Below are 20,724 nucleotides of genomic sequence, written 5' to 3' on the forward strand. Positions count from 1 at the left end.
AATGTTGCCTTTGTTTTGCCCACTGCTGAGAATGAGCATTTGTTTCCATGGAGCTGCTATCAATGACAGCCAAATCTTTTGCCAGAGGTATGTTCTAGCTGGAAGATTTTCCCCTGGCACATGTCCTGGCAACGGTTTGTTTGTTTTTCCCCAGTGTCAGATTTTGAGCAATCAGGTGAATGTAGATCTCCCTACAGCATGGACTAGTTAGCCTGGCTTTCATCACATTAAAAACAACAATGGATAACTAATGTTCACACTCATGTTTCCTGCTGGTGCTTATTAAGGTTTCTCAGACCATGACATGTAGGAATTATTGATGCAAGGAGCCCCATTAAGATAAGGAATTGGCATTAATAGGGTCTGTTGTTCATAATTAATTTCTCTCAATAATGAAAATGTCATTTTTCAGCATGTGAAGAGTGACCAAATGGCTTCACTCATGAGAACAGCCTCCAATAGCATATGTAGTGTCTTATATTAGTTTTGTCTCTCTATCCAGGCAACTGTACTGCGACCATCACCCTAGAGCCTTGGCATGTACAGGAAGTCAGGGGAACGTACAGTGCATGCAGGAGACCCCGTTCTGCCTCAGAGTTGGACACCTTCTCCCTTACTGCATGTCAGATTCCAACAAAACCCACTTCTCCAACCCCTCCACCTTCATCCTGCTGGGTATTCCTGGCCTTGAGGCAGCCCACATCTGGATCTCCATCCCCTTCTGCACCATGTACGCCATAGCCATCTTGGGGAACTTCACCATCCTGTTCACCGTGAAGACAGACCTGAGTCTCCATGGGCCCATGTACTATTTCCTTTGCATGCTGGCCGTCACCGACCTGGTTGTATCTACGTCCATTGTGCCCAAAATGCTGGCAATATACTGGTTTAATTCCAGGGAGATCAATTTTAGTTCCTGCCTCATTCAGCTCTACTTCATTCACTGCTTCTCAGTGATGGAGTCTGGGATCTTTTTGGCCATGGCTTTTGATCGCTATGTAGCCATTTGCCACCCCTTGAGACATTCCACCATCCTGACAAACCCCATGGTGACCAAGATCGGCCTGGCCATGATGCTGCGCAGCGGTTTGCTTGCATTACCATTTCCATTACTGGTAAGGCAGTGGCCATATTGCAGAACCAACATCATCCCTCTGTCATACTGTGCACACATAGCTGTGGTGAAGCTGGCCTGCGCTGATACCCGTATCAGTAGTTATTACGGGCTCTTTCTGGTATTTTGTGTGATTGGTCTGGATGTACTTTTTATAGCCCTCTCCTACACCCAGATCCTCAGGGCCATCTTCAGCCTCCCTACAGAGGACGCCCGGCTCAAGACTTTTGGGACCTGCATCTCTCACCTTTGTTCCATCTTAGCCTTTTACATCCCAAATCTCTTCTTCTCCCTAATGTACCGGTTTGGGCAGAATGTGCCCCTGCATTTCCACGTTCTCATTGCCAACATTTACCTCTTGATGCCTCCTGTGCTAAATCCCATCATCTACGGGGTGAGGACCAAACAGATCCGGGACAGGCTGCTCCGGCTCTTTACTCATTAAGGGTCCTAACATTTTTCTCCTGGTGCTCTGGCTTTCAGACCTCTGTGCAGAGCTGGTTGGTGACATGGTACTAGACAATCAGAGGGACATTAAATCCTTTTCTGACCTTACTATGCTATGTTGGTGTGGCAAATTAGGGAACTGATCTATGCACAATACATAGAGTTGCCACTTTTCTAATTGTTGGTAAATGCTCCACCTCTTCATTTGTGGCCCCATCCCTGTTGCTTGCAAGGGAGACATTTTAGATTTTCCTAGGAATTACATTTTTTTCCATTTTTACAGGCCTCACCACATATTGCTAAAACCACTGAATCATTGCTTCAGCAGGGCATCATTCATAAGCGTATTTCAATATGCAACTCTCCAATCTGCCCAGTACAAAAACCAAATGGGGCATGTCGTCTTACTATTTACTATTGAAAGTTTAATCAAGTGACATGTGTCTAAGGGAAGTGAATGTTGCCCAGCTTACACAGTTTAAAGGGGTCAGTTTCCATTTCAAGTCTGACCCCAAGGGCTACATAATAGTTCAGCCATTTTCCATGGGCAAATTAAATGAATTTTGTCAAGGTTTTCTAAACCATCTCTTCTATTTCAATATGGAGATGACGTTTGTTTAGCTACAGAAGCTCAAGAGAAACACCTGGAGCGTCGAAATGAACTTTTTTTCAAATCATGAAGGACTCAGGATTAAAGTGTAACCCAACAAAGGTACAACTAGTGGGCTCAGAAGTTTCCTTCATGTATCACATTGTCTCAAGGAGGTCGATCAGCTGCACAACTAAAGGTGGATTCAATTCGGGAACTACCCATGCCCACTAACATAACTGCTTTACATTCTTTCTTAGGTTTAGCAGGATACCATTGAGACTTTATCTCTAACTTTGCTCACATTGCAGGTCCACTCTATAATGTCTTGAAAAAAGAAGTTGCTTGAATTTGGAGAAACAAGCATGCAAATGGAGGGAAATGATCGATTTGGTACATGACATGTACGGTGAGGTTTTGGCAAACCAGTAAAGTGCCTGAAACCACTATTGCCTATTGCTAAAAGCAGCCAAGTCAGCAGGCTGTAAAGTGGCCATGCAGCAGCCTCAGCTTGACCAAGGCAGGAGGGAGGGGGTTTTGGGTGCCACAGAAAGGGCAGCTCGACCCCACATCCTTCCTGATAAGAATTGTGTTGAAGTTGCTGATACATTTTAGAAGAGAAGGATGTGCCCACAGGAAAAAAAAAACAGCTGGTTAATCAATAATCAGAAGGAACTTCTTGCTTGACCATTGGAACTGCTCACTTAACAAGTTTTCTTTAAGGGACATGTCATTGTATTACTAATCTATAATTAAGGGGGGAAAGTTTGAGGTAGTTGGACTGGGCTCTCCTCTGGATGCATCTTGTGTTCCACACCAGCAGATGGGCTACGCTGTGCCACTCGAGAGCCACACTCAGCTTTGGCAATTATTGAGGGTGGGGTGTATTTTACTAACCTGTTGCGGACGTGTGTAAGTGCTCGAGAAAAAGTAAAGTTTAGCTTTAAGTGAAAGCGCTCTTGTGTTGTCCTGTCTGTGCCAGCCATCTATCGGCCGGACGGCCATGTCTCCCCTCATTTATTTCCTGACACCACCTCACACGGAGTACAAGTTATCAAGAGGTCTGGGTTAAAAGAACCCTGGGTAACAGAACTACCATCAGGAGATGGAAAAAAACCATGCAGCATGTCACCCCGATAGGTTGGTGGCCATGCATGAAGGGAAACATATACCCGTACTGTGCAAGTCGTTTGGTTTACGCACAGAATAATCCTACCCCCACAAAAACAAATGCTCCTTTATGATGCCAAATATATGAAGGTCCATGGCAGGCTCTGCAAATTGATTTTTGGGACCTTTACCAAAAACTCAAAGGGGAAACCAATACCTTCTGGTTATCATTAATCCATGCTCTTAATAGGTGGAAGCATTTCTTTAAAATTAAATACACTCTAGCTACAGCAATGTGAGTACAGACCACACCCTTTGTTTTTAGGACACTAAAATCAATCAGGTTCTTAAAAGAAGAACTTTATTATAAAGAAAAAAGTAAAAGAATCACATCTGCAAAATGAGGATGGAAGGTAACCTCACAGGGTAATAAATAGATTTAAAACACAGAGGATTCCCCTCTGGACTCAACTTCCCAATTACAAACACAGGACTAAAACTACCTTTGTAGCAGGGCCGGCTCTAGGCTCCAGCAAAACAAGCAGGTGCTTGGGGCAGCACATTTCCAGGGGGTGGCATTTGGGCCATCCTTTTTTTTTTAAACTGACTTCCTCCTTTCTCCCAACCCCACAGAAGCAGAGCCAGGGAGCAGCTGGGGATCGTGAATGGGAGCTGAGAACCCATGGGACTCTGGGAGCTGTAGTTTCTTGACTGGCTCCCTGACTATAGAGCCAGCCCTGGAGCAGGGAAAGAACTACATTTCCCAGCAATCCCTTGGTAGCTATCAACAGGAAAGGGAGGGGTAGGGAGTGAGGTAGCTGAGCCATGCTGTGAGTCGAAAGGGGTGGCACTGTGAATGGGGAACAAGTGTGCCCAAGGAGTAGGAGGCTTTGGCCCAGATATCCCCTTCAGAAGACATCCCCAGACTGGCTTAGGGATACTGGTGTGACCTCAACTTGCAGCCCCCAAAGAAGGAATTGGGTGGACTAAATGGACAGTGCCCCTCTCTAGCTGAAGCCTAGCAAGGGAGGTACGTGGATCCCACTAGAATTTAAAATGAAAAGTAAGGGAGGGGAGGCTCTGCTAGAGGACCTGGGCAGCTTTAGATACAGTACCAGGCATGTAGGAGGATTTCCACTTCTGAGCCATGGAAGCAGACATTGACTTTTCCTTTCCAGATGTAGCTAATATTCAGAAAGGGAATCTAGCCCCTGCCTTCCAGATTTGAACACCTCAAAATTCAGGAGTGCTCAAGCTCAATTTGGGCAGCCGTTACTTCATTTCTCCCAAATCAAATACGCTGATCCACTGAACTTGCTATAGAAAAACTAGGATTAGAAATGAATAAGCAAGAAATACTTCCCAGTGGTTTTTAGGACTGGAATTGCTATTTTCACCAGCCATTGCCTTTTTTTTTTAAGTTTTATTTGTTTAAAAGGAAGACAGTGATACTGCATTGGCAAATTCCCCATAGAAAGAAAGAGTGGAACAAAAGAATAACAAAGGCACCTCAACTTTTCCTCATTTATGGAGGACAGTCTTACAATATGCATCCAGATATCCCCCAATAATCACACAAGCTAAAAATTGTTCCTCTTTACTGCCGTTCTGTAACCATATGGGAACCAGTCCTGCCTGTGTTCTGTGCACATCCAAAATTCCTGCTGAATGACCTGCCCTGGGAGCAAGTTACCATTGACCCAGGGCTGGGACAGCAGGAGGGTGCAGGTTGCGGGACAGCGCCCAGGGCTGGGGCAGCATGAGGGAGTGCCGGTGGCTGGAGGGAACTTGTGGGGGGAAAGGAGGGACCCCAGCACTAGGACGGCAGAGGTTGCTGGCTGGGGGAGCCCAGGGCCAGGGTGGGGGGCAACAAAATTTTTTTTTGCTTGAGGAAGCAAAAACGTAGAACCGACCTCCTTTGTAGCATTGAAAATTCACAAGCCAAAAATATTACCTAACATCTTTCCTTGCCTTACTTACAATTTGTGTAATTTTAGATGGATCAGTCCAGGTATGTTTTTAGAAGATGTTGTATCTGCTTGGTCTCGCCCTCTGTCTTGGGATGGAACAAACAATGAGCGCCACAAACAACTCCCACCCCTCCGCCACAGATTTGAAACTATCTTCTTCCTCATTGGTCCTTCTGGTCAGGTGCCCAGTAGGTGATTTGAGTAGTGGGGAAGAAGAAAGCGAGTGGCAGTCAGTAGCTGTTTTTGAAGGTTTCTTTTGTTGAAGAATTGCCACTTTTAATTCTAATACAGTGACACATACACGATAAAAACCACTAACCCAGGAACCAAACCCTGCAACAAAACCCAGTGCCAACACTGTCCACATATCTACTTCACCCCTTAGAGGTAAAGCGATTCAGCACAGCTAGCAAGGAGGGCAGGGCAGGCTGAGTAACACATTCCAGGGCCAAACTGGAGCTGGCAAACTAGCAACAACAACAACAAATTCCTAGATGCCAAGGCAGAAGTCGGGGAAATTGAAATGGGCAGCAAGAGGAAAGTGGCAAACGGCTGGAAGGAGGCTACTTGTCAGAGCAAAGGGAGGCTACCAGCCAAATATAGCAGGGAAGGGAGGGTAAGTCCACGGCGAGGGGGAGAGGCACATGCGCCAACGTGCTATTGTTTTTCTGCAGTCCATGCTTGCCGGTGCAATAGTCCCAGCTGATAGAAGGGGCAAAGCAAAGAGCCTGGGCGAGGGGGCGAAGAGAAGATCCCGATCGTACGTAGGGGTCGTGGAGAGGATGGGGGGGGGAGACATGGGCTAGGGGGAGCACTGCACACAGCTCCCACTTACTCCTTACAACAACAGGAGCAAAGATATAAAGTCACTCAGTCCAGGAAGAGCCCCCTCTACAATGTCCCGCAGCAGCCCTCCTCTTTGTCCTCCTCGACGACATGAGCCATGTGGGTCTCCTGCAGGGAAATCACAAAGTACTACCCCCCAAAGGAAGGAGAGCACCTTACACCTGTGGAAAACCACCCTACAGCCCAGGGTGTTCAAGGTGGCAAAGATGGTCGGTTGCATAGTGAGGGCCGGGGAGGATCCTCACAGGCCTCACAACAATCTGTGACCGACCCCAAAAGCCAGCAGGGAATCACGGAAATTGCCACTGTTAGGCCATGATGTCCTGCCTCTCGGTCCCCCTCTCCTCCTTCAAAATATCGCTCTCATCCCGGAGGACTTTCCTACAGGAAATGGCGCAGTTCCTCCTTCAGAGCAGTGGGGAGAGCTGGGCCCCTGTGACAATCCCATGGCCCATGGAGATGGGCAAATGGGGGGAAGACCCCAGTGATGTGCCTAGTGCTGTTGCTGCCCTACTCATCTCCATTTTGAGCTGGGCAAGGGGCGATGGAGGGAAGAGAGCAGCCCCTAAAGGGTCAGAGATGGGAGACATGAAAACAACCCATTGAGGGTTGTCTGGGGACAGGGGAAATGAAATAACCCTGGCGGCGGCAGAGGCAGAGGCAGTATGGGGGATGGAGAGGAAGGAGGTGGCAAGCAATGCATCCAGGGTGGGAACAGAGGCAGGGACAGGAATGCGCCTACTTGCAGGAGCAGGAGCAGAAATGGGATCAGGATCCCTGGCAGCTGCACCACTGGGATGTGGCACCTCTGGACCTGGTTCAGAGGTCGAGGGGACGGGAACAGGAGGGACGGCCTCACCAACGCATGGCCTGGGCACCACAACAAACAGCACCCATAGCCATGATGTCAGGCATGGTGGCATCTGTAATAGGGCTCTCAGTTGGGAAGGGAGGTCATCACTCTGCCTCGGGAGGGAGTGCACCCGAGACCCCGGGGCCCGGCCGCTCAGCACTGGCTGTTGCCACCAGGGGCTCGGCAGCCAGGAATGAGGTGCCATCTGCGGCCAGGCAGGGGGATGACTCCAGGAGTGCCCCAAGCTTGAGATCGGGGGCAGCAGCCTGGGGAAGAAGGAAAAAGGGGGAGAAGGGGGCAGTGAGACCAAGGCACTGCCCAGACTGAGGCCCGCTGGCAAGGGGTCATCCTCCCCCTGGGGGATTGGGGTCAGGCCCAGGGCCTTGTTCTCCTCAAAGAGGGAGCTGAAAACTCCTCCCCACGGCCCCAGAGTCCTGCCCGCCAGCAACCGAGGCAGCAATCGCCTCAGTGTCGATACAGAGCTCAGATGACAAGAGGGCTGGGGGGACTCTATCTTAGGCATCCTCAGGAAGGGACTCTGACATGGGCTTGGTACCACCCCCCTCTGCTGCCATGACATCGTTGGGTGGCTCCACATGATGGACTCCAGGAAAGGCCACCAGGGTCGCCGACAATGGTAGGGCCGGCATTGTACTGGTTCTCAGAAACACTATTTCACTAGGAGGGTGGTGAAGCACTGGAATGGGTTACCTAGGGAGGTGCTGGAATCTCCATCCTTAAGAGGTTTTTAAGGCTCAGCTTGACAAAGCCCTGGCTGGGATGATTTAGCTGGAAAATGGTTCTGCTTTGAGCAGGGGGTTGGACTAGATACCTCCTCGGGTCCCTTCCAACTCTGAGATTCTATGATTCTATGAGCGGCACACTGGGTAATAGTTACACAGGTGAAACTTTTAATCAGGGAATGATGGTACCACCCTGGGGTCTAAGGCTGGAGAGCTGGGGTGAGCTGGCTGGAGCCTCTGTATTGTTAGATCCTGAGTGGTTAGTAAAAGCACTCCTGTAACTACACGTGGGTGTGTCTTTGTCTGTGAATGGCTGTGAAAGTCCAAGATCTGAGATGACTGCATCTTCTCACAGTCTCACAGTGTGAGAAGGGGACCAGACTGATATACCACAGGGTTCGGCGGTACCCTAGTTCCAGGTTGTACCTCAGGAAATTCCATCATACCCGCCCAACAAACGGACTCTGCTACATGGTGAGTCCATTTCCCTCTTGTCATGCATTCATTTACTGATGGCGAGACCATGGCTATGGTAGGGAAATCAGGACTGATGTATTATCTGTCATTCTCTGTGTGATCTTTGCCAAATCATATCTCCCTGTGTCTCAGTTTACTTATCTGTATGATGGGGATATATTCATAGTGACTTTTCTGTGGAAGGAATTTTAAAGATCCTTTAATAAAACGTGCTGCTGGGTATGATTATAGTCACAGATGAGAATTAAAGATTTTTGATCCATTAGCAATAGCCTCATGTACCTGAAAAAAAGGGCTAGTGTCTCCCCTCTGATATCTTTCTCCAGATTTGTCTGTCTACTATCTACCCATTCATCCTGGCCATTTACTTGGTATCAGACTCCATGGAGACCTAGGCATTATCCCTAGTTTTCATACCAATCAACTATAATTTTTAAATATACACAAATACACAGAGCAGCCAATTCCTCTCTGACTCAGCACAGATCCCAAGAGTTCTCATCTCCCTTTGGGAAGGTCCCTTAATTACTGTTTACTCCAAAAGCTGGATAAAGAGCACAGAAGCGCAGACATAGGAAAAGAAAGATTGGCTAGAGTGCCTCCGGTGTCCAGCCTGTTTGCATTCAGATGTCACTTCTCCCCAAGAGGCTGAGTGAACCACACTGGGATTGCACAGAGCTATAATTTAAACAGTTCACACCTCTGTGTCAGCTTTCGGCGTGGATGCCGCTGTAGTTGCTGTGGTAAGAGCGGTGTGGAACACGGCTACCTGAGGGGGATTCCCAGGGAAGACGCTTCCATCTCAGTATTCACAGGTACCCATCTCCTGCAGAGGAGCTCACCTGTTCGATAATCCCAATGCAGCATAGGTGTGATGGGACAGAGATTAGATCTGTGATCCTTTCCGCTCTGCAAAGCCATTAAACACCCCAGCTCTCTGGCCAAAGGTGATGAGTTTGATCCAGTATCACTGTCCAAAGTGTCCCACCCTGCTGCATCCCCTCCTCCCGCCCACCCCAGCTGATGACCTCCAGCCCCAAGGTGGCTGTATTGTAGTGGCACAGGGCATCCTTCAGGATGAAAGGCAATAGGAGATGTACAATGCAAGGCCAAATTCTGAGGCCATGGCCTACACTTTGCTCAAGCCCCACTGAGGCAAAACTCCCCGTGGAGTAAGAAGTGAGTAAAGACCTCAGGAGACAGCTGTGACTTAATGCACAGACACTGTCACCCCCTCCTCTTGCATTTCAGGGTGCGGGCTGTTAACGGGTGTGGGGAGCCTTATTTTAATCTGCTGGACTGATCAGAAAGAGTCAAATGAAAAAGTGTCCCATTCAATTACATTGTGTAATTGCAGACAGCTAAAAGGAGACACATTTTTAAAGTGCTCACATACCAATGCTAAAAGTCTAAATAATAAAATGGGTGAACCTGAGTAAAATAAATAAAATAAAATGAGTGCCTCCTATTAAATGAGGATGTTGATATAAGAGGCATCACAGAAACTTGGTGGAATGAGGATAATCAATGAGACACAGTAATACCAGAGTACAAAATATATCAAAAGTACAAAACAAGTCGTGCTGGACTGCATGGTAATAATAACCATAGTATAATTAAATTTAACGTCCCTGTACCAGGAAAAGCACCCAATACTGTAGCATTTAATTTCAGGCAGATGAAATATACAAAAATTAGGAGGTTAGTTAAACAGAAATTAAAGGGTACAATGCTAAAAGTGAAAGGTATGCAAGGTACAGAGAAACTTTTTTACAGATACCATAATAAAGGCTCAACTTAAATGTATACCCCAAATTAAAAAAAATAAAAAATGCTATCCTTGCTAAACAACAAGGTAAAGGAAGCAGGGAGAGGCTAAAGGACATCGTTCAAATAGTTTATTCCTAGTGAATAAAACAGAAAGGAGCAGAAACTCTGGCAAATGAAGTGTAAAAATATAACTAGGAAGGGGAAAAAAATTTTTGAGAACAGCTAGTCAAAAACTCATAAAAGTAATAGCAAGTACATTAGAAGCTGGAAGCTGCTAAGCAACCAGTGGGGATACTGGACGATTGCAGCTCTAAAAGAGCACTCAAGGATGATAAGGTCATTGTGGAGAAATGAAATGAATTCTTTGCATCTGTCTTCACAACTGAGGATGTGAGGGAGATTCCCAAATCTGAGCCATTCTTTTTAAGTGACAATCCTGAGGAACTGTCCCAGACTGAAGTGTCATTAGAGGAGGTTTTGGAACAAACTGATAAATTAAACAGTAATAAGTCCCCAGGACCAGATGGGATTCACCCAAGAATTCTGAAGGAATCCAAATGTGAAATTGCAGAACTACTAATTGTAGTCTGTAACATATCATTTAAATCAGCGTCTGTACCAGATGACTCGAAGATAACTAATGTACTAATGTGATGACAATTTTTAAGAAGGGCTCCAGAGGTGATCCCAGCAATTACAGGCCAGGAAGCCTGATTTCAGTATCAGACAAATTAGTTGAAACTATAGTAAAGAACAATATTGTCAGACATATAGATGAACACGGTTTGTTGTGGAAAAGTCAACATTGTTTTTGTAAAGGTAAATCACTCCACGCCAATCTGCTAGAATTCTTTGAGGGGGTTAATAAGCATGTGTACAAGGGGAATCAAGTGCGCATAGTGTATTTAGACTTTCAGAAAACCATTGACTGGGTATCTTACAAATGGCTGTTAAGCAAGGTCAGCTGCCACAGGATAAGAGGGAAGACGCTCTCATGGACTGGTAACCGGTTAAAAGGAAACAAAAAGTAGGTAAAAATGATCAGTTTTCAGACCCAGGGGTCTGTACTTTATCATTTTCTATCTTCTGGTTCTTACTAGGACTTAGATAATCTCCATTAATAGATCAGACCCCTAGGAATGTATTTATCCAAACCACATGCTGTTCTGTATCCGTTGGCTTTCCTCCAGCCTTTAATTTGAAAATTGTTTTATAATGTTTTTAATTTTAAGTGCCAGCAATCTGGTTCCATTTTGGTTCAGGTGGAGCCCATCCTTCCTGTATAGGCTCCCCCTTTCCCAAAAGTTTCCCCATTTGTGAATCCTATTCAGTTAAACTCTTTGATCCAATAAAGTCTGGGAAAAGGAGTTCCACAGGCCAAATACGGATTCGATTAACTGTTTTCTTTTCTCAGTGTTATAAGTGCAGACTTTCAATGTAATTGAATGTTTCCTTGTTCATGATATTCGATACAGTAAATCTAATTGCCTGATCTGGTTTCTTTTTTGATAGATTCATAGGGTTCAAGGTCAGAAGGGACCATTAAATCATCCAGTCTGTCCTTCTGTACAACACAGGCTATTAAATTTCACCCAGTTACCCCTATATTCATCTCCATGACTTCTGTTTGACTATGTCCTGCTCCTCAGTAGGATTTTACATTGTAGAATCATAGAGCCATAGGATGAGAAGGAACCAAAAGGGTCATCTAGTGTAACCGCCTACCATGATGCAAGATTCATCATGACTAAACCATCCCAGACAGATGAATTTCCCTTCTCCTTTAGAAAACCTCCAGTGAAGGAACTTCCACAGCCTCCAGAGGGTCTGTTCAATTGTTCTCCTATTCTTACAGTTAGGAAGTTTTTTCCTGATATTTCATCAAAATCTGCTGTTCTGTAGTTTGAACACATTGCCTCTTCTCCTGCCCTCTGCAGCAAGATAGGACAAATGTCCTCTAGTGTTTTATGGCAGCCTTCCAACTATCTGAAGACTCCTATTATGTCCCCCCCTTAAATTCATCTTTTTCAAACTAAACTTGCCTGGTTCCTTCAGCCGTTGCTCATATGGCTTGTATTTCCTCCCTGTGATCGTCTTTGTCACTGGCCTCTGGATCCTCTCCAGGTAATCTACATCCTTTCTATACAGCAGTGACCGAAACTGGACTCACCATTCTAACTAAGGCCTAAGCAGAGCTGAACAGAGCGGTACTATATCCTACTGTGACTTGCAAACTATGCATCCCCTAATACAATCTAACGTTGCATTTGCCTTTTTTTGAAGCATCAGAAAAAATCCACACCTCTGCGAGATGTAGTTATATCAACCTAACCCTGGTGTAGACACCATGAGGTAAACAAAAGAATTCTTCCGTCAACTTAGCTCTCACTTCTCAGGGAAGTGGATTACATACACTGATGGGAGAACCCCAGTTGTCAGTGTTAGACTCAACGCTGAATCGCTATGGCAGTGCCACTGTAGCATTCTAAGTGTAGAGAAACCCTCAAGCAGATCTTCTAGAAAAGGGACCATTCTGGATCTGCAGACATGGGGAGTTGGAGAATCCATCACTTCCTATTGCAGTTTGTTCCAATGGCTAATTTCCCCAGCTTCCAGTCTTTGGTTCTTGCTCTGCCTTTCTCTTCTAGATTAGTAGTATTTAAGAATACTGAATAAATGAACTTCTTTAAGAGTTTCTCTGTCCAACCTGAAATAGTTTTGTGGCCCTTTTCTTCATCCTCTCCAATTTTTCAACATCCCTTTTGAAATATGACTGGACACAGTCAATTTCATTAATGCCACATGCAGAGATAAAATCCTACCCTTCTATCCAACTCACCACTCCCCTGTTTATGCATCCGATGATCACAATCAGCCCTTTTGGCTGCATCATCACACTGGGAGCTCACAATGTTGGTTGCTCACAATGTTGGTTGCTCACAATGACCCCTAAATCCTTCCCCAGGTCCCTGCGTTCCAAAATATGGTGCCCTAGCCTGTAGGTCAGGCCTGCATGTCCTATCCTGAGAGAATCAGTTTGCATATGACTGTATTAAAACATTTTCTTTGAATGAATCCAATTCAACAATACAGTGTGCCTGCTCTGGCCTCCTCATTGTAACCATTCTGCCAATCTTTGGGTAGTCCACAGATTTTATCTGCAGTGGTTTTCTATTTTCTTCCAGACCATTGATGAAAATATTGAATAGCATTGGGCCTAGAACTGATCCCTGCAGAACCCCACTAGAAACGCTCTCTTCCCCCCACCCTCCGCCTTTGCTGACAATGGCCAATTGACAACAGCTTTCTAAAATCTGTCAGTTAGGCAGCTTTAAGTCCATTTCACATGTGTTCTACTGATATTATACAGTGCTATTTTTGTATCAGGATGTTTTCCCCTACTAAATCAAATGCCTCAGAGAAATCAAAGTCTATTGCATTTGCATCATTCCTTTGATCAACCAAACATGTACTCTCATTAAAGAATGAAATCCTACTGTTTCTTTCCAAACGCAGAGCAACAATCTTTTTGAACACATCTTCTTTTTCTGCAAGATTAACAAGTTTACTTTCTCCCTCCAGGAATCAGCCTAAATCTTTTCTAGGAGTTCTTTAGTTTTTAATATACTTTAAAACCTCCTTTTTGTAATCCTTACCCCATCAAGCACAGATTTTTCCCTGAAGTCTTTAACATCCCTTATCAATTATCAATTTTTGTATTGCTTGCTATCTGTTTTCTTTTTTTCCCCATATGTTCTACTTTAATCTCCCCTCTCATTTGCTGCCTTCATTTTGGCATTGAACCAGGGTTTGTCCAAAGTTCTCTATTTTCTTGACTGTGGAATTGTGACTTTCTGAATATCTAATGAACTCTTCTGAAAGAACTCCCAATTTTCATTCCTGTTGTTTCTGTTTAAATTTTTCCTCACAATCAGTTTTGTTGATAATTTGCTACAGCCTTGGGGAATTAGCCCATTTGAAGTAATAAGGGTCTATAGATGTTACTGGTTGGGAACTGTTCTGTGTTTGTCCATTTAAATGTCATCAGTTCTTTCTTCATTTTGCTCTCCTCTATCATATGCCCCCTGCTTTGTCTCTTCTCTAAACTAAACCACCCCAGACTTTTCAATTTGTCTGCATATGGCAAGCCTTTTAGATCGACTGAGTAACCAGAACTGAGCACAAAGCCAGAGCTGGTTATTCTTCATCCCATTCCTTAGGCATTTGAACGTTGTCTTTGTTTTGGCCAATGTTGCAAATGAGCAGGTGTTTCCATGGAGCTGCAATTAGTGATGCCCAGGCCTTTTCCTTGAGGTATGTTCTAGTTGGAATGTTTTCCCCTGGCACATGTCTTGGCAACGGTTTCATTTTTTCCCAATATCAGATTTTGAGCAACAGGTGAATGCAGAACTCCCTTCAGCCTGGACTCCCTAGTCTGGATTTCATTGCATCAGTATCCACACTCACATTTCCTGTTGGTGCCTATTAAGGATTCTCAGACCAAGGCATGCAGAAATTATTGATACAAGGAGCCCCATACAATAAGGAATTGGCATTAATAGGTTCAGTTATTCATAATTCATTTATCTGAATTAATGAAAATGTCATTTTTCAGTCTGTGAAGAGTGACCAATCTGCTTCAACCATGAGAACAGCCTCCAGTGTTGCATGTAATGTCTTATATTAACATTATCTCTCAACCCAGGCATTTGCACTGCGATCTTCAACACAGAACCTGGGCATATAAAGGAAGAATACGGTACATGAAGAAGACACCGTTCTGCCTGAGATTTGGACACCTTCTCCCCTACCCCATGTCAGATTCCAACACAACCGACTTCACCAACCCCTCCACCTTCATCTTGCTGGGCGTTCCTGGCCTGGAGAGGGCCCATGTCTGGATCTCCATCCCCTTCTGCACCATGTATGTCATAGCCATCTTGGGGAACTTCACCATCCTGTTCACCGTGAAGACAGACCCGAGTCTCCATGGGCCCATGTACTATTTCCTTTGCATGCTGGCCATCACTGACCTGGTGGTATCTACATCCATCCTGCCCAAAATGCTGGCAATATACTGGTTCAGTTCCAGGGAGATCGATTTCAGTGCCTGCCTCACCCAGATGTACTTCATTCACTGCTTCTCAGTGATGGAGTCTGGGATCTTCGTGGCCATGGCTTTGGATCGCTACGTGGCCATCTGTGATCCCCTGAGACATTCCACCATCCTGACAAACCCTGTGGTGGCCAAGATTGGCCTGGCCGTGATGCTGCGCAGCGGTTTGCTTGCATTGCCCTTTCCTTTCCTGGCAAGTCAATGGCCATATTGCAGAACCAACATCATCCCTCAGCAGTATTGCATACACATGGCCATGGTGAAGTTGGCCTGCGCCGACACCCGTGCCAGTAGTTATTATGGGCTTTTTGTGGTATTCTGTGTGATTGGTCTGGATGTGTTTTTTATCGCTGTGTCCTATACCCAGATCCTCAGGGCCATCTTCAGCCTCTCGACAAAGGACGCCCGGCTCAAGACTTTTGGGACCTGCAGCTCCCACCTCAGTGCCATCTTAGCCTTCTACATCCCATGTCTCTTCTCCGCCCTCATGCACCGGTTTGGCCACAATTTGCCCCTGCATTTCCACGTTCTTATTGCCAATGTGTACCTCCTGCTGCCCCCCATGCTAAACCCCGTCATCTACGGGGTGAGGACCAAACAGATCCGGGACAGGCTGCTCCGGCTCTTTACTCATAAAGGGACGTAAATTTTCCTCCTGGTGCTCTGGCTCTCAGGCTGAGCTCCATGCAGAGCTGCCTGGTGACATGGTGCCTGGCCCCCTTCCCGCAATCACTGCCTGGGTAGTCATAGTGATACTGTATCTTTTCCTGGCCTTGCTGTGCTGTGTCAGCGTGACAAGCTGGGAAACCGGTCTGTGTACAAGTTACGCCCTACGCCGCCTATTCCCTCAAAGCTCTGCTCCCTGCTCCACCGATTCCCCCTATGCCCCACCTCCTTTTCCATCTCTTCCATCACGCCCCCACCTCTCTTCTGACTCTTTCCCCCAAAGCCCCACCCCTGTGCTTGTTCCACTTCTCCCCACCCACAGCCACTTGCTGGATCATCTCCACCTCAATCCCTTGCCAGCAGGAATTCCTCTGCTCCAGGGCTGGGACGGGAGCTGCTGCAGCCTGACCAGGAGCCTGCAGTGAGCACAAGGAGGATGCAGCGCTGGGACTGACAGGCCAGTCAGGAGCAGAGCAGGAAGCCAGGAAGTCGTATAAAAGCAGCTGAGGGTTGGGAGCAGGATTTTGTGGCAGGCGGGTGAGACTGGGCACCGTACAGCTTGTGGGCCCTAAAGCTCAGCTACAAAGTCTTGAGGTCAGAGACCATCGTGTGGCTTATTTCCTTAGCTTTCCGCTCCCTTTTGTTCCCCCCGACTGGGGGCCTGTAGCAGGCAGGGCCCTGCAATGGGGATGGGCTGGGAGCCCTTTGCCCTGAGCCAGGCCGCGGGGGCAGGGCAAGGGATCAGCTTTGGCGCTAGGTGGACAGCAGCTGAGAGAGGTGGAAGGAACAGCCCCTGTGTTAGCTGGGAAGGCAGGATGCTGGGAGAGGCCGGGGTGGCTGCGGTATCTCAGCAGGAGTGAGATACACAGCACAGCTTCTGTTAGGCAGGTATTTACACACGTACACGCCACCTTCTTCGGAACTCCATGGCACCCCTTGCCCTGGGGCTGAAGCTGAGTCTAACGTACGCTCTGCATGACACTTCTCGTCAGTACATGTAGAAGCTCTTTAGCTAGGCTACCAGACAGTGTTATCCTCGTGTCATAGATGGACTGAGCCAGGCAGAGGTAAAGTGATTCATCCAGGGCCACCCAAGATGTCAGTGGCAGAGTGGTGAATAGGAACCGGCGAACCTGGTCCCACCCGCCTCCAGCACCACTGCTCTGGCCATGAACTGGCATTGCTGCCCTGGGTTGTGTTCGACACTCTGAGGCTATTTGTGTGTTGTGATCACTGGAGTTGCTGTCCTTCTTAAACAGGAGGAATTTATTAAAGAAACAGCTAAAACGTATACCCACAAAAACAGGTTTCCACACAGCTCAGTCTTCAGACTTGTCTTGCTAGTTTACCAGGGACCACAGGCTGCCTGGAACTCTTTGCAGAAATTAAGTAAATTACCCAGGATGTCACAATAATGGGCCAACTTCTCAGTCCCTGTACCTCAGTTTAGCCATCTATCTATTATGAAGTACAGTAATTCATTGAGGTTAACTAATATTTAAGGCATTTGGAGATCCTCTTTGTAAAATGAACTGTTGATGTACAGAGTCTTTTTATTATTAGTGCAGATAGTATTACCTCTTGGTATGTCCCATAAGTGTATTATATGATGTCATTATTTTGTTGATGCTGTTCTAGATTCTTATCAATCAACAAATATGGAATAAAAAAAGCCCCTAAACTCACAAAATTATTTCATTATAGTATGAATCAGACTCAAAACTTTGACTGCAAAATAGAAATCAGTCGTCAAACTCCCTTTTCTTGTTGTAACAAGTGTAAACATCTGTCTCACCACACTGGTTAACTAGAAGCCAAAAATGCCATCTCCTGAGGCATCCCAGCCATTGGCTCATGTCCCAGTCAGTGAAATCTAGTTTCACCACATATAAGGTGGTTCTAATCTCAAGAGATTAGAAATTTAGCCTGGTCTATATATAAATCAGATTTTACCCAATAATCCCACTGTTGCCAATCGTTAGCAATTAAATACTAAAGGGTTAATAATAAAAGAAAAGAATAAGAGTTATAAATGACTAACAGATTATATACATGCAAGTGATTTGTCAGTGTTCAGAGATCAGGATCACAGCAGTGATGGAATAAACTGGTAGCTTGCAAAGGTCTCTCTGCAAATAACCCAAACATGTTGGGTGTCATCAGTCCTTGTTCAGAGATTCTTTGTTGGAGATCCAGAGCAGAGAAATGAAGACAAGATGGAGATGCCTCAGGGGTCCTTTTTTATCACCTGCCCTGTGCATGGAACGTTACAGTCCCAAACAAAGCACACAGCCTCTGTGGAAAGTTACTGGCCCAAGTTGGTGTCCAGGTTGACATAAGCACATCACATGTCCTTACATGCATTGCTGACAAACAGGGGCAGCCATTTCCATAGTCTTGTTGAGATGTGTTTCTTCTATGGCCCATTGAGAGACCTATATATCCTTGAGGGGAGGGATAGCTCAGTGCTTTGAGCATTGGCCTTCTAGCCCAAGGGTTGTGAGTTCAATCCTTCAAGGGGCTACTTAGGAATCTGTAGCAAAATCAGTACTTGGTGCTACTAGTGAAGGCAGGGGCTGGATTCAATGACCTTTCAGCGTCCCTTCCAGTTCTATGGGATAGGTATATATTTATTTTACTTATAACTGTCTGACATTAACATAAATTCTATCTGAGGGGTGTTACTCATAAATAAAACACTTGTATAAGTGTCCAAGTCCCAGGTCAATATTCATAACGTCAGACACAAAGATGATACATGCATATACATGGGATAATCATACTTAGCAAATCAGTGCATTTCCCATTGACAGTCTGCTTTTCTGAAGTCCAGAGTCCGTATTCTGCCACTCTCCTTTCTTCCTTGTGTCAGGATCCTGAACTCAACCATCTCAGGGTCACTGCCTCCCAGGTTCCCACCCACTTTTGCTTTCCCTACTTATTCTTCCTGGTTTGTGAGCAGCAGGTCAAGAAGAGCTCTGCCCCTAGTTGGTTCCTCCAGCTCTTGCACCAGGAAATTGTCCCCTACACTTTCCAAAAACTTCCTGGATTGTCTGTGCACCGCTGTATTGCTCTCCCAGCAGATATCAGGGTGATTAAAATCTCCCATGAGAACCAGGGCCTGCGATCTAGTAACTTCTGCTAGTTGCCGGAAGAAAGCCTCGTCCACCTCATCCCCCTGGTCTGGTGGTCTATAGCAGACTCCCACCACAACATCACCCTTGTTGCTCACACTTCTAAACTTAATTCAGAGACTCTCAGGTTTTTCTGCAGTTTCATACCGGAGCTCTGAGCATTCATATTGCTCTCTTACATACAATGCAACCCCCCCCACCTTTTCTGCCCTGCCTATCCTTCCTGAACAGTTTATATCCATCCATATGAACTGCCCTGACATTTCAGCAACTGCTCGGTGCGATGTACTGCTGTGGATGTGCTGCTCAAAGGTCTCCTGTGTAACCTCTCTATGCGGATGGGAGAGAGCTCTCCTGCTGTCATGCTTAAACCACCCTCAATGAGCACCTCCTGCTGACACAGCGCTGTCCACACTGGTGATTTTGTCAGTTAGGTGTGAGTTTTTCACATCCCTGACCGACAAAACTTTTCCCAACAAAAGTGTTAGTGCAGACAAAGCCTCAGTTGCAGGCGAGTAAAGACGTCCATAGCCTTAAGTCCTGCACTGGTTAAGAAGACTCCAATTTTCTGCTGGTCTCCTTTCTCTCCAAATCCATTGGCCTGCATAGAAATATCTCAAAACTCTGCCTGAATCTGTTCCCGGGGCCTGCTGCATTGCCCAAGAGTTTCAACTCCTTGGGGGTTTCCAGTTGTTCCATCTCCAGGATGTCTCCTTCATTCCTTCACCACAGCCCTGTTATCTCTGCCCTCACCTCTGAGCTCCCATCTGGTAACAGCGGTTGTCCTGGGAATTTATAAGGAGGCTCAGTCTGCACTGTAAGAAGGGAGGCATGATTAGAACTAAAGCAGAGTTACAAAAGCTAACGGAGAGCCCTGCGCTCCAGCTGTGTGTCCGGTGATGCCACCACTCAATGGCCCGTTCTCGCTAGCCCCAGTCTAGTTCCCTGAATACGTGATCTGCTCTTAACGGCCCAGGACACACTTCCAACGGCCAGGGCCGGGCTGTGCATTTCCGCTGTCTCACGCCACCCAGCAGCCTATGGAACCACCCGTTCTTAGTGCTGCTCCTCCCCCATCTCCCTCCTGTCCCCTTTCAGGTTTGTTACACACAGTAGCTGTGTCCTGTCTTAATTTGATCTATAAGCTCCTTGGGGCAGGGACTGTTTCTCCTTCTGTGTGTGTGAAGGGCCCAGCAGAAGGGGCCCTGAACTGGAATGGGGTCTCTGGAGGTTTCCAAAACACAAATAATCATCATAAATAATCAACACAATAATCCAGCCAAATCAGGGCCTGGCCCACACATACACCCTTTGCCTTTAGCTACTGAGGAAGTTCAAGCCATGCTGGGCAGCTACAGAGTGTTAGTAACCTGACTGCAGGTGGACATGGTGGCCCTGCTATGCTCAGACAGGAGAATTCATTCAGTCTCATTCCAGTGCTCAAAAATCCAGATGCTCCGCACTGGAGAAATACCCCAGATGAGCCAGGGGCGCAGGCAGCGAGTTCAGCTGTGGGAATCCAAGCGCCCTCCAGTTGGGGCAGTGCTGGGAAGTCTGACTCAGCCTGGAACATTCGATTCAATTCCACCTGGGAGAGACTGGGAGGAAATGAACCGAGAGGGAGCGAATAAATCCAGTGCAAACACTGATCCAGTCTCTACCCTGCCTACAGGGCCCCCTTTATTCCAGGGCAGCTTTGGGGGAATGGTGAGGCCTCTGTCCCCACATCAGGACCGCAGCTGCACCCTATCCACAGGAACATTCAGTGACTGTTGGCTTTACTGAGCTTGTTCCCCTGAAGCGACCCCAGTGACTGTGATGCATTGGCAGGTTTCTCAGTGGGAGCGGAAGTGGAGTCCTGGAGTTCACACCTCACAGGAGTGGGGAGC

General features: G+C 46.5%; 2 protein-coding genes across 2 annotated transcripts; both read left to right on the forward strand.

Moving 5' to 3' along the window:
- The first annotated feature begins 620 nt into the window (after positions 1-620).
- Positions 621-1,559, forward strand: LOC123362098 (olfactory receptor 52R1-like). The gene has a single exon (XM_045002407.1). It carries the CDS (start codon positions 621-623, stop codon positions 1,557-1,559), a length of 939 nt encoding a protein of 312 aa, XP_044858342.1.
- A 13,174-nt stretch (positions 1,560-14,733) lies between these two features.
- On the forward strand, positions 14,734-15,681 carry LOC123358775 (olfactory receptor 52R1-like). The gene has a single exon (XM_045001000.1). It carries the CDS (start codon positions 14,734-14,736, stop codon positions 15,679-15,681), a length of 948 nt encoding a protein of 315 aa, XP_044856935.1.
- The last annotated feature ends 5,043 nt before the right edge of the window (positions 15,682-20,724 follow it).

Source organism: Mauremys mutica, chromosome 1, assembly GCF_020497125.1.
Source record: "Mauremys mutica isolate MM-2020 ecotype Southern chromosome 1, ASM2049712v1, whole genome shotgun sequence".
NCBI classification, from domain to species: Eukaryota; Metazoa; Chordata; order Testudines; family Geoemydidae; genus Mauremys; species Mauremys mutica.

Excerpts from the sequence above, each read along its gene's own strand:
- LOC123362098 (XM_045002407.1), top strand. The coding sequence starts at position 621 with ATGTCAGATTCCAACAAAACCCACTTCTCCAACCCCTCCACCTTCATC.
- LOC123358775 (XM_045001000.1), top strand. The coding sequence starts at position 14,734 with ATGTCAGATTCCAACACAACCGACTTCACCAACCCCTCCACCTTCATC.